This window comes from Malaya genurostris, chromosome 2 (genome assembly GCF_030247185.1).
Source record: "Malaya genurostris strain Urasoe2022 chromosome 2, Malgen_1.1, whole genome shotgun sequence".
NCBI lineage: Eukaryota > Metazoa > Arthropoda > Insecta > Diptera > Culicidae > Malaya > Malaya genurostris.
Window position 1 is genome coordinate 103,358,917 of NC_080571.1, and position 18,122 is coordinate 103,377,038.

Below are 18,122 nucleotides of genomic sequence, written 5' to 3' on the forward strand. Positions count from 1 at the left end.
GTTTAATTGGTGAATTCAACTAAAAAAATAGCAATTTTAATAAATATTTTTTTATTATTAAGAGAATGAGAATTAAATAATCTAAATTAGCAAAAGTAAGATTTTTTTAGTGGTCTCAAAAAATAACTAACTAAAATCAGAAAATCAACTAATTTTTTCGCCAAAATGCTGATTTCTGTCTTTCCGTGCATGTGTTACGATATATCCATATTTAAATTTCTGAACCGATATGCAAAAATGCCGTAAACTCTTAGTGGAAAGTGTATTTATTAAGAACTTGTGCGCATTTGATGCGATTGTGCATAATAATGTTTATATTTTATGGCTATATCGATAACAAATGAAATGTCGGTTTGTATTTGTTTACTTTTTGAGTTATACGAAGTTTTATGTCAATATCTGTCACAATTGACCTTGAAAACAGAATATGTTTTTAGACTTAGTTTCCGCACGGTAATAGCTATCCAACAAGCCATAGATTATTAAAATCCGTCCCTTTTTAACGGAGATGTCGATCTTTTTATGTCAGCGATTTGTTTCCCTATTCCAGTGCAGTTGTCTCAATTACTCATTTAAATGCGTTTTCTGTTTGCGCTTCTGGGGTTGATTTTGGAGCCTAAATGCCTTCCGAAGAATTACCAATTGGAATTGTCCCCTTCTCTTGATATAATTGAAGTTATCATTAATCCACCTAGAAGTGAGACTAAAGTTACAATTTGCCTACATAGCGTGATAGAGAACACCAGACCATATTATTATAAGAAAACCCGCCGAATATACGAACTCTTTAAAATGGATTGGTGTCGAGATATGAAGCATTGTTTATCGGAGGCCTCAAAATGTATACTTGAACATTTGATGTGAAACACATCTTTATTTTCTATATAGGGGTGCAAATCAAAAAATCAAAGAAAAATACACGTAGAAATATGGTCAGGTTTTAAACACTTACAGCTCAGCATATTTTGTATCAGTTATTAATATTATTTTGGAAGCACGCGAAGCTATAAATGAAAGCAAAATTAAAGCTAACGTTTCAGTCCTACGTGTAGCATGCTAGAGGTAAGTTGTTACTAGACAGCAAGACCAAAAGTGCCATAAAACGATTTGAAGCTTTAATTAGTATGCTCTGATCTTGTGTTATGCAAGATCGGATGAAATTCTATGTTATGTCGTTTCGCCTGAGAAATTGACAACTACCACAGGGTAAATTTTGAGAGCATGAGATTAATTTCTAATTTATATAAGACGAACTCGATTGATAATGTGAAAAATTTATCTCTTCAACCGAAATCGCAGAATGGTAGAGAAACTTAACGCTATAAAAATAACTGCTTGCATACAAAACTTGAACACAAGCTTGGCGAAGAGAAGCTTAAATATTGATATCCCTATCGCAAGCATGTACAAACAAATAATTGCATACATTTAGGCTATTGATGTAATTTCGTCGGCTACGAAACAAATACAGATCACGATAAATAGAGTCTATGTTCTGGGTTGGCGTCTTCGGTGTTGGTTCCTAATAAAGATCAATCTAAGCAGACTCTCGTGCATTTGCGGATTCAAACGGGAGACGATTAATTAAAAATGTCGATCATTAGAAATTTTGGTTGCCTTGTTCCATATCAATGGCTCGAACAACCTAATGGGGCTGACCTTGTAGTTTTTTGTAACATTGGATAAACGTCACTACACCTTCACAAAAATCACTAAACTTTCACAGAAGTATTACTTACGTTAGAATACAGATACGTATTTCGGAATGCTTTGTACACCATTCTTCAGTGTATCGGTTTTAAGAGTTTAACTTATAGTTTAATCGTATAAAACCGATACACCTAAAGAAGACGTACAAAACATTCCGAAATACGTATCTGTATTATAACGTAAGTAATACTTCTGTGAAAGTTTAGTGACTTTTGTGAAGGTGTACTGACGTTCAATTAATAAAATAGAATCAAATTGTACGAATACCATTCAAATCAGTTAATGGCTATGCAAACCGTTTTTGGTTGTGCTGGTCCCAAAATACAGATTCCCTAAAGGTACGCTAAAGTCGAACTCCCTTCGACATCTCACGAAATGCGAATTGGGTTGTCACACGTTTAGATTTGAAGGAATAATTTTATGGTTTCATACAATTTCTCTTTTCGATCCGACTTGCTGTTTAGAAATTACAGGGTAATTAGTGATTGAAATTTAAAACTGTCATTTGAAACGACGGTTATTAAAATACCTTTATGAAATCTAACAAGACCGAAGAATATGCTAGCAAAAAATACATGCGGATTGATAAAAAAGGTATCATCTCACTGCTAGGTGGATTAGGCACGTTTTTCGGTGACAGTGCGCCATATAGCTGCAGATTGTAGAAGCTCATGTTGGTTGAAAGCAACATTTTATTTTTCTAATTTAACTAAAAAACTAGTTGAATGGAAATGGAGTGTTCCTTAGCTAAAAAATGCACGTTTAATTGGTGAATTCAACTAAAAAAATAGGCATTTCAACTAATATTTTATCATTACTAAGGGAATGAGAATTAAAAAATCTAAACTAGCAAAAGTAAGATTTTTTCAGTTGTCTCAGAATATAACTAACTAAAATCAGAAAATCAACTAAGTTTTTCACCAAAATGCTGATTTCGGTCTTTCCGTGTGAATACATAATTTTGACGGTGCCGCTGGGTTTATTGGATCGCGCCGAAGTAAAATGTCTTTATCATTATTAGCGGTCTACGACTTAGGATGTGAGGCACTAGTCCACAACGTCATATTTCGTATGTTCGGGCCCTGTAAGGATTCTTATACCCTTTTCGTTTATTGATCAGAGCAGCCCAAGAGCTGATCCAGAGTCGCCCAAACAACTTTTGATATGTTTGTTTTAGCAACCGCTTTTTTTTAGGGTCGCTCTAGATCGGACTCCAATTGCATTATCCAATCCAATCCATTTAATCCAATTGCATAGTTTGAAAATTTTCTCGGGTCGCATCACGCATCCATGCGAGTTTGTTTATTTTTTCGTTTTTCTATGAGTTGTTGTTTAGGGCGCGTACCACGTGTTCGTTTTACTCGGAGTCAGAGTCGTCCGCGTGTAGGTTCAAAAACGGAAACGGTATTCGTGTCAGTAAGACAGCAGAGCTTGCCATGAAATTTTTATGCACACTGATGAATCGGTAGCGAAATGTGTGGAAACAGATGGTGAAATTCCCCATCGGCGTAAAATACCCTAACTTTGCTACGTCGTTTGATTTTTTATACTAAAAATTGAAAATAGAGACTCATTTGTCGATTGCTTTATTTGATCAAAACAGTATTTTGTTGACTGATGAATAGTTCTACGACAATTTGGTTTGTTTGTTTGTGAGGATAATTTATTTACGTGGCAGATCATTTAGTGAATCATTTGTATTTCTAGTTAAAATTTGACAGTTGAGTAGCCATTTTTGCTGTTGTAACACTACTTAGAAGAATGTCATGTTCAAATCCCGCAGTTTCGACGGTAGGTGAGCATAGAGAGCAAAAAATTATGTAAAATTTTGAAAGTGAAGTAAGTGACATTACATAATTTTTACAAATAGATTTCTTCATAATGATTTTCTGCTCTAGAGTTTAGTGATAAGCGAGTAAAATGAGAGTAGAATTGAGAACGGCAATAGGAACCAGTGTCAATAAATACGCCAAACGAAGCCGCCGCCGATTATTTATTAAGGTTTCTATGCCCGGTGAAAAATGATCGACGATCCTAGTGAAAAATTGATGACCAATAAATTTCGTGATGCAAATAAAACAATATGTAAGTGCAATTCACACGTGGCATCAGGCGACTCTCGCCGGCATGGAATGGTTGTGGAACAACAACATTAATTGTAAGCAGGTCTAATGGAGACATATATCGTCAAGTCCACGGAACATTTTGACGTCCAGTACGTGAGTTATACCGGCAAAAAAAAATTATTATATTAATCTTGACGTCAACCGATGTTGATTAATCGTCTGAATCGTGTTTAATGCTGGCGTTTCCTGATGAAGACAAATCAATCTCATTTACATTTGTGATTGTAAATGAGCTGTCAGAAAGGCTAATGCAAATAGTTTCAAGTCGATTCGTCGCCGCCAATCAATAATGGCGATTTGACTCCAATCTAATTGTAACGTATGTAAAAATATCAATAAAATGAAGTCACCATCTTGGATTTCAAAGTTTTTCCAAATATCGATTGTTAGGTTTTTAATTTTGTACATGGACTCGATTTTTTCTTTTGAAAAAGTTTCCAAGCGTTGTATGCATATTCAACCAACCTTTTCCAACACTAGAGTGCCTGTAGGTAGAGTAATGATAGCTATTCGTTTAGAATAAAAACATTTATTGTCAGTAGTGTTTTGAGCGAACAAACGACCTTTCATGTGATCTAACTATCTCTGGTTCTTCTGGTGACTTTAGTTGCGTTGGTGAGTACCAACCAGCACATACATGTGGCAACGTCGACCAGTGTATTCAATGGTGGTGTTATAATTCTGTGATAGGACTTGTCACTTGTATGCGACTACACATCTAGTTAGAACGCATGCAATTTGATTGTTCTGGTTACGGAAATAACTTTGGCTGAAGCGGTGGGAAGGGGAGTGATCTACATATCGACGGCTTCTGAAGTAGTGCATGATTTCTCGGGTTTGCATGGCATGATAGCGCAGGATTGTTGTAGAAATATCAGGGGTGAGTACTACTGCAACCCGCAGACACTGACGGCTTAATCTTGCAACAATTACAACTTTAATTCTGTTTGGTAAATGTAAGACTCGTGTATGTAAACAAATCCTCATCTGTATTGTTTTTATTAATTCATTATTGCATTTCAATACAATTAAGTTAGTTTACTATTTGTGTCTGAAGGTATCCCATCTCGATAAAAATGACGGATGAAGAGCTTTATTGTGTAGAGTGTAAAAAAAAGGAAAGCGATCAAAATAAATTAATAACATGTCAGTACTGCTTCTCAAGCGCGCATTTTAAATGCCGAAACATTATCGGGAATGCAATAAGACGTATCCGGGAAACTTCGTACTTTTGTTCATCGGAATGCTCGGCCTCTTATCAGCGTATAATATATACGAGTAAAAACAACTCATCTATGATTACGGCCATTGCATTGGAACTGAAGAAAACAGTATCTACTGCAGTTGCCAATGAAATGAATAGTATGAAAAATGTGGTGGAAAACACTGTTTCGACTGCGGTTGCTAATGAAATGGATATTGTTAGGACAGAGGTGAAGCATATTACGAATGCTATAGAAAAATCACAAGAGTTTCTATCCTCAAAATTTGATGACATCGTCGCCGATTTTAGGGACTTGAAACTGAGAACGAAGAACTAAAGCATGAAATATCAATCCTTAAACAATCTCATACCACTCTTACAGAGATCGTACATAAGTTGGAATCCAGTGTTGATAAAACAAATAAGCAGGCAACCTGCAATAATGCAATGCTCTTTGGAATTCCTACGTTACCCAATGAAAATGTGTCAGATCTCGTCCCCAAAACATTTGCGTCTATTGGTGTGTGTCTTAGTCCCGATTCAGTTATTTCCTCGTCAAGAATATTTAACACTAATAAACCTGGTAGTTCATTAATTCCCATTAAAATAATTTTCAAAAATGAAGAATCCAAGGATGAAGTTCTGAACAAAAAAAAACTTTTTAAGAATATGTTGTCCACGTCTATAAACGAATCTCTATTGCTTAATGGAAAACCGACCAACGTATCAATTCGTGATGAGCTGACCCCACTCTCCTTGGAACTTATGAAGGAATTAAGAGAAGCACAGGAAGTTCTCAATCTAAAATACATTTGGTCTGACAGAGGAGGAGTTATTCTTGTAAAGAAGAATGAACACTCTAAGCCAGAATCTATTAAGAGCAGAGAAGACCTGAGTAAATTATTTTCTCGCTTTTTAAACAACTCAACTGCAGTCTCTTCTCCTTCCCCCAAACGTAAAAAGAATAACTGATTGTTTTATTAATGTTAATATGTTTATTTTCTTACAAGAACTATGAATAGAGTTGTAAACGAATCTCATGAAAATTTATTTGATTTTAATTCTAAATATACAGCAAAATCATCGAAATGTCTCAGAATAGCTCAATGGAACATACGAGGTATGAACGATTTAGATAATTTCGACAGTATCAAATATTTTTTGAATCATTGTGAAGCAGCTATTGATGTAATTGTAATTGGCGAAACATGGATAAAGCAGGGCCGTACATCTATCTATAATATTCCTGGATATAATGCAACTTTTTTATGCCGAGAAAGCTCTCATGGAGGATTAGCTGTTTATATCAGCAATAAACTAGGGCAAAGAATAGTAAGAAATGAACAAATAGATGGACTTCATACTATTCATGTCGAGCTAAACGTTGATGCGCGTTTATATGATGTCATATGTGTGTATAGACCGCCTTCCTTTGATTTTTCAAAGTTTCATGATATTCTAGAACCATGGATATCCAGCTCCAAAAAAAAAACAAACCGTGCTACATAGTCGGAGATGTTAATGTGCCAATTAATCTCTCTAACAATAATGTTGTTCTAAGATATCGTAATCTTCTAGAATCATATGGATTTGCGTGCACAAATACTTTCCCCACACGTCCCTCTAGTAATAACATAATTGATCATTTCATATGTAAACTGAGCGAGGCGCCCTGCATGAGAAACGATACAATCTACACTGACATAAGCGATCACATTCAAATTGTATCTACCATATGGCTAAAGAAAGAGAGACATAAACATGTTCTTACTAAAAAAGATATTGACCACAACAAACTAAAGAGAATATTTAATCCTTATATTAATAGCATAATCAATGTTAATGATGTCGATGAATGTTTTTCCAACATTATATCTAAATATAACGAAACTCTTTCACAGTGTACCACAACCTATACGAAACAAGTGACAGTCAAAAACGAATACTGTCCCTGGATGTCCTTTGATCTTTGGAAATTTATGCAAATTAAAGCCAATTATCTTAAAAAAGTGAAAAACAGGCCGGATGACTCTCACGCGCGAGAACTGCTCAAACATGTCTCGAAAAAGGTTGAAAACATGAAAAAATTTCTTAAAAAATCTTACTACGCTAATCTACTCTCTACCACCTGCCATTCTAAACTGTGGAGGAATATCAACTCCATTATGGGACGAACAAAAGAAAAGGGACAAATTAACCTTACAGTCGATGGAGTTCAAACATCCAATGATCTAGAAGTTTGTGAAGCTTTTAATAATTATTTTTTCTGGTATTGGTAACACACTAGCTAACAGTATTCCAACTAGTGGTAACATTGATCCTGTGAATACTACAACTTGTATTTCAAACTCAATTTATCTACGTCCAGCTTGCTTGAATGAAGTAATTCTGGCAATAAACGACTTAGACAGCAATAAAAGTAGTGGCCCAGATAATATACCTGCAACATTATTGAAAAGCAATGCTCGATCGTTTGCATCAATCATTTATCAAGCATTCAATAAAATTATAACTTCAGGAATTGTCCCCGCCTGTCTGAAAGTAGCTCGAGTCGTTCCAGTATTCAAATCTGGAAATCCTTATGATCCCAGTAACTATCGTCCAATTTCAACGTTGTCTGTGTTTAGCAAAGTAATAGAAAAGCTTCTTGTTGCGAGGTTACTATGTTTTTTCAAATCCAACAGAATTTTGTATGATTTTCAGTATGGTTTTCGGGAAGGATGCAGTACTACGACTGCTGTTGTAGAGTTGATGGACTGTCTTATTAAAGATATTGACTCTAAGAAACTTGTTGGATCGTTATTTCTTGATTTGCGAAAAGCGTTTGACACCTTGAATCACAATATTCTCCTACGAAAACTGGATAGATGTGACATAAGAGGAATTGCCAATGATTTACTAGCCAGCTACTTAAAAAATAGAACACAATACGTGGCGGTCGGGGGAGTACATAGTTCGTATCGATCAATCAACATAGGAGTGCCACAAGGTAGTAATATTGGTCCACTTCTGTTTCTAATATTTATCAATGATATTGGAAACTTGAAGTTAAAAGGAATACCTCGACTCTTCGCAGACGATACTGCTCTGTTTTATCCATGTACAGATGCAAGGACGATTGTAGCTTCAATAGAACAGGATATAAGTGTCCTAATGCATTATTTAAATTCAAATTTTCTGTCATTGAATCTTTCCAAAACAAAGTATATGATATTCCATTCTACGAGGAAAAACATACAAGACCATCCAAGTCCCATGTATAATCAGTCAGTCATCGAAAAAGTAAATAATTACAAATACCTTGGTATTCACCTTGATTCTTTATTATTATGGGATAGTCATATCAAAAGTATGGAAAATAAACTTTCGTCACTCTCTGGAGCACTGCGGAAAGTAAGTTATTTCATGCCACGGAAAGCTCTACTTAAATTTTATTTTGCTTGTATACACTCTCACATCCAGTATCTTCTAATTGTTTGGGGTCTGGCGGCAAAGTCCAAGCTGAAAAGAATACAGACTTTACAAAATAGATGTCTGAAAACCATCTTCAAGCTACCCTGCTTGTACCCTACTTTACAACTTTACTCTGATACTTCCCATGGTATATTACCACTGTTAGTACTTCGCGATATGCAGACAATTACGTTCGTTCACAATGTTCTTCATCAACCAGATTTTCATCATAACCTTTCAATATCCACTGGTCTTCGGCAGCAAAATACACGGCAGTCGAACTCATTATTGCGAGTCAGAGCATACTCTAACTTAGGTAAAAGCCGCATCATGTTCAACGGCCCAACAATTTACAACGCTCTTCCAAACGAATTGAAACAAATCACGAATAGATTCCTATTCAAAACAAAATTAAAGTATTACCTGAAAACACGAATAGTAACTTATATATTGTAATGTGTATCAACCGTATGTAGCTCTCGATTAGAATAAATGTAAACAAATATTATTACATATATATATATATATATATATATATATATATATATATATATATATATATATATATATATATATATATATATATATATATATATATATATATGTATATATATATATATATATATATATATATATATATATATATATATATATATATATATATATATATATATATATATATATATATATATATATATATATATATATATATATATATATATATATATATATATAGTTTTTTTAAATTATCATTTTTTTCTTGTTGAATGTTCTCACCGCTTTGTAACTAGTTTTTTTTTTTTGTTTTTTTCTCAATTGTGTTGTCACTGCAACAAGCTACAGTCTAACTGTGATATTGACCAGAAAGTTCTCTGTGTGAGCTTTTTGGTGTGAGTATCTGCGGTGGGTTAACGCTCGTTATATCGTTATACGTGTAGCAATGTCATGCTGTATTAACTGTTTGCATGCTTCTATCTAACATACAATAGTCAACTTCAGTTTCATTAACTCGTTCACTTATTCAATTATTCAAGCATTCATTTTTTAACTCACTCACTCGTTCCATTCTTCTATCCATTCATCTACGCATCTACTCATCCACTTATTTATTCATCCACTCATTCATAACACCATTCACAAACTCATTTTATTCATTTTAAGTTTTTGCTATTAATTATGATATTAAAAGGAGGAGGTTTTTGTGCCCTCTTGAGCGAGAACTGGTGGCACAGTCAGCTCAAGAGGGTTTTTTTTCCTTCTCCGATAGATAATTTATTAGATTTTGCTTTAAAAAAATTTTGTTAATTTTGTTAATTGATTAATTTTATTTTATTAAGAGCCCCTTAAAAGGAATCTTACATTCCACTGGGTGCTCTCTCATATTGTAAATAGTATGTTCCCTTCTTTGTTAGTATATAATCGTTAAATGTAAATACCCCAGCTGTCAACGTCGCGATTTTTTGTTTATCTTTCCTGATAGAACTGTTTTTTTTGTGAGCCGAGGTATGTATGTGTCCGTGACCAGGAAGCTCCGATTGAGTGAGCTTTTTGGTGCGGGGGAGTGTGGAGGGCATTTAAAAAAAAATACAATATAAAGCTTACGAAACTGCCAACACTTCGGATTAAATATTCTGAATTGTTGCCATCATTACGGATGAGATATCGTCACTCTACTTACGAGCACTATACCTATGACGTCAACGGAAAATATTTATTATTTCAATCGAGTCATTCACGATCAAAAGATTTTTCATTGGGCTTGAATCTATTTTCAAAGTATAAAGAAACGGAAAATTTGCTCCGCAAAATGAACGTGCTGGAATAAACAAACATTTAATTGTTGAGCTCTCATTCTCAGTAATAAACTATACAGCTGTTTGGTCATGATTCGACCATTGGTGTATTGCAAATTCCTATATTTATAGTTGTTTGCATTCCAACTGAATGCGAAACATTAAAAACTGCCCGTTATCAAAGACAAAATTCTCACGAGTATGAAAAACGTGAATTTCTTTGTATAACGTCGTGCTACATTCTACTAGTTAACTTAAAAATGTTTATTGAGTTAATGTTGTTTTGATTTGTTACCGATATTATTAATTCAGATGTTCTGAACAAAGAAAATTGTGTGAACAAATTGAGCATTTCACAAAAAGATTGCAGGATTGGCACGAACAAAAATGCATGACTACCTGAACGAAATGCTAAGCCTTGACATTTATTCCGTTTTATGGAGTTTGACCATTCCGTTTCAACAGACTTCATCGTTGTTCTTAGTGTATCTAATTATTGCATGACTAGTACCACGATCCTGTTGACACTAAGAAACATACGACAACTGGCTTGTAAACGTCCGATGCATTGAAATGCCAATCCAAGGACTTTTGAATTCGTTCCAAAGGTTGGGTGTCATTTGAATTGAAAGCGCGTGATACCGAATTCCATATCCGAAAAGTTAGAATATAAAGTATCGTAATTTCAATGGTGGTGAAAGAATAATTCATTATACTAATCCTAAATTTATAATCTCTTCTTGATACCTTTCTCTAGTCATCGACACAGTTTCAATAAACATGTTTACAGACACTAATTTGGGCCGAATTCATTCAGATTAATTCGGGTAGTTCACCCGGGTTGGCGGTTCAATGCATAGGGCGTTGGTCTTACAAGCCAGTTGTCGTATGTTCGAGCCCCGACCTGGAAGAATTATTAGTGTTAGTAGGATCGTAGCACCAACCATGCAATTGTTTTGTACGCTATGAATCGGCTGCGAAGTCTTTGGAAACAGAATGCCAAAATCCATAAAAGGATTGTAATACCAAGGCTTTGCTCGCGTAGTTCATAAAAGCATGCTTCAGTGCTTACGTTACATATTTGGTAACATTTATCAATTTCGTTTTTCACATACCACTTAAAAAACCTGTTTTAATCCATCTAGTGATGTAATGATGCCTTTCCCATAATACTTTTCAAATTAATTTTCTTTGATTCTATAAAACCAAAAAGGTTTGTCCATAAACTAGTATAATCTACAGAGTGAATACACGAAGTGAGTTCTACTATTGTAGGTACTTACGAAACCGGAATTTAGGATCGGTATTATCGAAGTTGGTGACTGGAAGCGGTATAATCGAAAAGTGACTGGGATCCATTTTTGGGTTTATGGCTACAATCTCAGGCCGTTAATCGAAAACCGGGAACCAGGAAAGCTGAAATTAATTTGTTTGGTCATCCCCTGACAATGACTACCGATTGGAATATCTTTGAGTTGAGTTGACTTATATAAATATATATAAAAAAATATTGTTCGTTTTTACTTCGCCGCTTTTAGTGACGGTAGAAATATTTTACCAATCTTGACCCTGTAATTCCAGAACCGGATGTCAGAACCGGATGAAATTCAGGAATTCACTATGGAACCACCAGATTTTTCATTTGAACCGAAGTTTGTCTAAACCGGCCAAGTCAAGTGAGTGAGATCCATTTTGGAAGTCCGATCCAAATAATATTCAGGAATTTTATATGGGACCTCAAGACCTTTCATTTGAATCTAAGTTTGTGAAAATCGGTTCAGCCATCTCTGAGAAAAGTTAGTGCAAAAAAACGTTACATACACACATACGCACATACACATACACAATTTTTTTCACATTTTACCCCATAATTCCGGAACCGGAAGTCGGATCCGAATGATATTCAGGAATTTTGTATGGGACCACAAGACCTTTCATTTGAATCTAAGTTTGTGAAAATCAATTCAGCCATCTCTGAGAAAAGTTAGTGCAAAAAAACGTTACATACACACATACGCACATACACACACACACATACACACACACACACACATACACACACACACACATACACACACAGACATTTTGCGTACTCGACGAACTGAGTCGAATGGTATATGACACTCGGCCCCCCGGGCCTCGGTTCTAAAGTCGGTTTTCACAGTGATTGCATAACCTTTCTATATGAGAAAGGCAAAAAATATTGATAATAGCGACCACCGCGACTTGAACCGAGAATCATTGGAACGCAAAGTACGTCTGTTAATCGACTGAGCCACAGAATCACACATCTGATTGGCTGATGAAAAGTGTATTTTAATTCAAGGCACATTACAGTCGAAACCAGTGAAATTCAATCTAATCAAGCATTAAATCATAACAATTGAAATTATCTGTCATTAGACAAATTGGGTCTTTATGAATCTAAGTTTGTAAGAATCGGTTCAGCCATCTCTGAGAAAAGTAAGTGCACTTATTTTCTTTTTTTTTTTGCACATATCACCCCATAATTTCGGAACCAGAAGTGGGATTAGATTGAAAATCAGAAACTTTGTATGGGGCTACAAGACCTTTCATTTGAATTGAAATTTATGAAAATCCGAGAAAAGTGAGTGCAAAAAAATGCTACACACAACACATACAGACATTTTGCGTATTCGACGAACTGAGTCGAATGGCACATTGGACTCGGCCCTCCCGGCCTCGGTTCAAAAGTCGGTTTTCACAGTGATTGCATAACCTTTCTATGTGAGAAAGGCTACACATCAAAGGTAGTGATCATAGAAATATCAAAGGTAGTGGTCTTAAAAGTGGTCCAATGGTCAACAAAAAGGTTAGTAAAGTAGTGGAACTAATCATCATTCGTCCAAACCAGGGATGCCAGGTTCACAGATTAATCTTTTAAAAATGACACAGATTTTCACAGATTTCTGAAAATGATCACAGATTTTTACAGATTCTGGAATAAATCACAGATTTTCACAGATTCAGCTCAGATATTCACAGATTCGAGCTCAGTTTAGCACCAAAAAGTACAGAGCGGTTGAGGAAAAAGGTACAGAGCTTGTAGGTAGTGAGACCTTTTTTATTTTGCTCACCAAATTGATTTCGATCTGCTATTATGATACGGGGAAACGGGCACAGATTTTCACAGACAGGTTTTTGACTTGATCACAGATTTTTGAAAAAATGACCTGGCATCCCTGGTCCAAACATGTCAATTCGAGATGTCGTTAAGAAGTCGAAGGTGTTAGTCGATTTTGGGTAGAAAGTCATGAAGCGTGCTGGATTACTTGTTTACAAGGAGCAGACAGCCCCAAACTTGTGTTACATTGTGATGAATGACGAAACTTATGTCAAGACCGACTTCCGTCAACTTCTTTGCAGGTACAGTTCGTTGCCAAGTCTATGTTAGATATTACGCATGAGTAAATTATCGAAGTTTGCAAAAAAAAATCCTGACCTGGTATTCGATTTACGGATGTGGTAAAATAAGTGATCCTTTCATTACTTCAAGAACTGTACGATTAACGAAACACAATGGATTTACTCTGCTTGACTTGATCTATCATCCTGCCACTACACTTAAAATGTATTGGATATCGATATCGAGCCAAACGGAGTCAATTTAATGCCAAAAAAATTTAAATCCATCAAAATCATCGGAACTTGAAAAATCCAGTTGAAAAACTCTGGGTAATTATGAAGGCGTAACTTCACAAACGTCCCAAATGTATTGAAACAGACCTGGAGTGGGCGAAAACAAAAAAAAAATGTCTTTATTTTTGATAAGTAAATATCGTATCGAAGCCTTATGTCAATTCTTTTCGATTACATTTTCTCGCTAGGAATGCATACTAATATTCACTCGAGTAAGATATCAATTGTGTAATTCATCCAAGGTGCAGAACCAAAACAAAGAGAAAAATGACGATTCGTCAACCCACTATAATCCTATGAACATCACGTTGAACGTATCGTTTTTATTGTAATCAAGCAAAAGTGTAGTGCAATTAAGCAATTAATCAATCGAATCGACTGTACATCTGCTCGTGCAGCTTCGCGGTCATGAAAAGCACTCACCTGTAACGGCTTGAATCATGGCAAAGCCCATCAGCGTGTGGCGCCGTCCGAACTGATCCGAGATCCATCCGCTTCCCACGCTGCCCATGGCTGCACCTGCCAGGAAGCACATCTCCACTATGCTGTTCATGTGCTCCCGATCGCATATCAGCCCGAACTCACTGACAATCGTTTGGCCGAAGATGCGTGTATCGAACTCGTATCCATCGCAACTGACCTGCCCCAACGAGGAAACATTGACCTTCAGGAAGTAATCGGTAAAGTTTAACGCGGTCAACTGTTGGAAGGGTGCATCGACGAGCGAACATCGACCCCCGTTGGGTTGCGTCAGGTTGCGCCACAATTCTAGCGGGATGGTGCGGAGATGAGCGGGGCGGGCGCACCAATAGTCGCGATTTGCGGCCTGTCAACGTGTTCGGAAAGAGAGAAAAAGAGAGAGAGAAAAAAAAAGAAAACAAACCGTTAATCACCGTGCGTAGGGAAGCTAAATTATTGCATTTAATGCCGACACCCAGCGGGTTAATAGGCGGAAGCCGGCGAGTCAACGGAAGCACAAACTGCATGCCTGCAAGATGCGGTACGTAGGGGTCAGCATTTATAGCCAATCACTGTCGCAAAAGATGTTATTTTGATTTATCGGACAGTGGATAAGTATTGAATTATGATCCAAACCGAAATCAGAATTAATTATTTTCAATTCCGCGATTGATTTTATTTTTGTGCTACTCATCAATTTGTTATTTTTGTAATAGGTGAGTTTTTCAAAGAAAAAAAAAACGAATGAATGATAAAGACTAATAAGGGAATAGACAATTCATTGAAAACGTTTGCATGCAGCTCAGCTTTGGTGAATAAGGTGTGTAAACGAACGCAAAACGTCTGGGTCTCGTTTCTTAAGTATCTCAGCCATACTACTAGCGTTACTGATACTGTTTTTATAACCCATTCAGAAAGTATGAAGAGGATTGTGGAGTAAAACGATTTTGTCAGTCTTCAAAGCTATAAACATTATGATATTCAACCTCATTCAGTTGAGTTGCACTGCTGTAAAAAAAAATAACTAATTTGCATTTCTCATGATAAACTTTTCAGTTTACTCGATATTTCCCTAAAAATTTAAACCTTCATCATTTAAGGTTGCAAAACGGTCATCAAGGCACTGTAGAGTTGTTTGACTATGAAAAGCTTTGTATGTCGGCTTGAAAAGAAAACAACACTTACAAAAGTATCGCCGATAATTGTTCGCAACAGAACTCGTATGTATAAATATCTGATCATACTCAAGATAATTACAGTTTGAATTCAATTAAGACTTTGTGTTTGTTAAGTGTATTCTGCTATGTTGGTAGGCATATAGCAATCTGGCTCAGTGCACCCAAAAGCAAAACAAAACGAAAATCCTGTTTTAATCCACCTAGCGGTGTAATGGAACTTTTCTTATATCACGCATATTCTTATATTTAATACTTTAGTATTCTGAAAAAAAGCTGCTATAATCTACAAAATGAAACAGTTCTCAGATCGGTTAAGCCATCAATGAGAGAACAAAGTAACTCCCCCTATTGCAAGTACTTCCGGAACCGGAATCCGAGATTCGGTACAGTCGGAGTCGGTTGGTATGGCCATCGACTAACATGATCTACAAGTAGGGATGGTACTCGGAAGGCAAAGTATCGATACCTAGGGTATCGGGATACCGAAATTTTGGGAATCGATACAAGGTATCAAAAGGCAATAAAGTATCGATACCTGTAAGTATCAATTGATACTTGCACAGCAATCATTTCAAAATAAAATAAATGAATGAATTCGCGACTTTTGGTCCATGTCTAAGATTATCCGCACGCCCCTTTGTGTTGGAACCATTATGATTTCACATTTCACATATTTTCTCAAGAATTTTCATGTCAAAACCTTTATGTCGATACATGAATACTACACTAGAAGCCAATTCCTATTGCCATTACGACGGTACCGAGGACGGACTGAACGGAAGCACCAGGCTCGCGCATGTATTGGTATGGCGTGGACTAGCCGTCGTTGAAATTCGTTCTCGACAATCTCGCTTCGTTCCACAGGCGCACTGAAAGAGAAGTGCCTGGCGCTTCATCGAAGTCAAAGAAAAAAAAGAGAGGTGGGTTATGTCAGAAACATAACCGGATGGCATGAATACGAATGAAATGAATTCTGGACCTAAATTCTGAAACTCAATTTCGATGCTCGACTATGGAACTGAATTCTGAAACTGAGTCCATGAATTGAATTCTGAATCTAGATTGTTGAACTGATCACTGAATCTGATATCTGTAACTGAATTCGAGACCAGGATTACGATCGAGGATTAATTTTTCAAAATAGTATCCAGAAATTAGCTTCGAAAATGAGTTGTATAATCCAGATCCAGAATATAGCTCAGAAATCTTCAGAATCTAGTCTCTGAAAATTGTAAAAATGAGTTTTGGATCCTAATTCTAGATCAGCATTCTCTAATTGAAACCTGGTTCTGGAAAGCATTGTAGAAAAGAATTCTGGAAATAAAGCTGAGTTTTAGATCTGAATTTGATCCAGATTTTCGGGCCGCAGTTAGAATAAAATTCTTAAATTTGGTCCAAGTTCCAGAAGTCTGGATTTCAATTCTGGCCCTGGATTCCGGACGAGGAACTGAAGAACTGAATAATAGATCTGGATTATGAAAATGAATGGTCTTGGATTTTGAAATCAAACTTCAGAACGGAACTCTAGAATTGGATTCTTGACCTGGATTCCGATCTGAACTGAATGAAACAACTACGCAGGCTAGAATGAAAGAAGCATCAAATGTTTGCCATTTGCACTTACCAAATATGAAATTTTAGTTTCGAGTTATTTGTGGTTATATTACTGAAAATTTTATTCCAAATTCTCCGATGACGTGTGAAAAAATTAGGATGATACGTTTAATAAAACAAGAAATATTCACGAGAAAAACCGCTTTTCTAGAGGGGAAATTTTGAAAAGGCACCCCATAGTAAAGTAAGACGTATTCACGTCAAAAAATGTTCCATCGGTGACGGGTATAGCGTGATGGGTTAGTCGATACCTTTTACTCAGCCCACCTGGGTTCTATTCTCAACCCCGCACATATTGTTAGAAAGTTTTTCTGACCCGAAGTGGCAAATAACCTTAAGATTAATTGAAACAAAAAAAAATATTCCGTAGTAATGGGAATTGACTTCAATCTGTTGCGATACTGTAAGTATCGAAACCTAAAGTATCGATACTAGCAGTATCGCTCTGGTGTAATATCGATACCAAAAATACCCGATTCTCGAAAGAAAGTATCGATACTTCAAAGTATCGACTCGGTATCGGACATCCCTACCTACAAGTTGGATTAGTTTTTAGTCAAATTCCGATGAATCCGAAGACGGATCCAAACAAAATTCAAGAGTTTTGTATTTTTTTATTTTTTTTGATAAAAGTTTCTATTCAGGCCTTTACGCGTACAAGCTTTACGTGGCCGATTGGCTTACATTTTGTTTTTTTTGCTATTGGATCTCGTTGTCACCCTTTTTCTAGAGGGAGATGAGCTTCCATTTCCATCTAACGAGGATCGAGGGGCACTTTGTCCGTGGCTTATCTCATCATCCATTGCTTCGTCGTCGGTGTTGTGTGTGATTTCCGTTTTCTTTTCGTTTCCCTTGTTGATCGTAGTCTTGGGCTCGTTGAGAGTTGCTGTAAATGCGCCTTGTTGTACATTGGTTGCAGTTGCTG

The 18,122-nt window shown here is 36.1% G+C and overlaps 1 protein-coding gene across 1 annotated transcript in view; it reads right to left on the reverse strand.

Annotated features, from left to right (window-relative positions):
* LOC131428476 (organic cation transporter protein) overlaps window positions 1–18,122 on the reverse strand; it is a 94,641-nt gene that overhangs the window by 34,904 nt on the left and 41,615 nt on the right. The window contains exon 2 of the mRNA XM_058592456.1: window positions 14,370–14,772. Coding sequence (XP_058448439.1) covers window positions 14,370–14,772 — 403 coding nt within the window. The remainder of the gene's footprint in view (window positions 1–14,369; window positions 14,773–18,122) is intronic.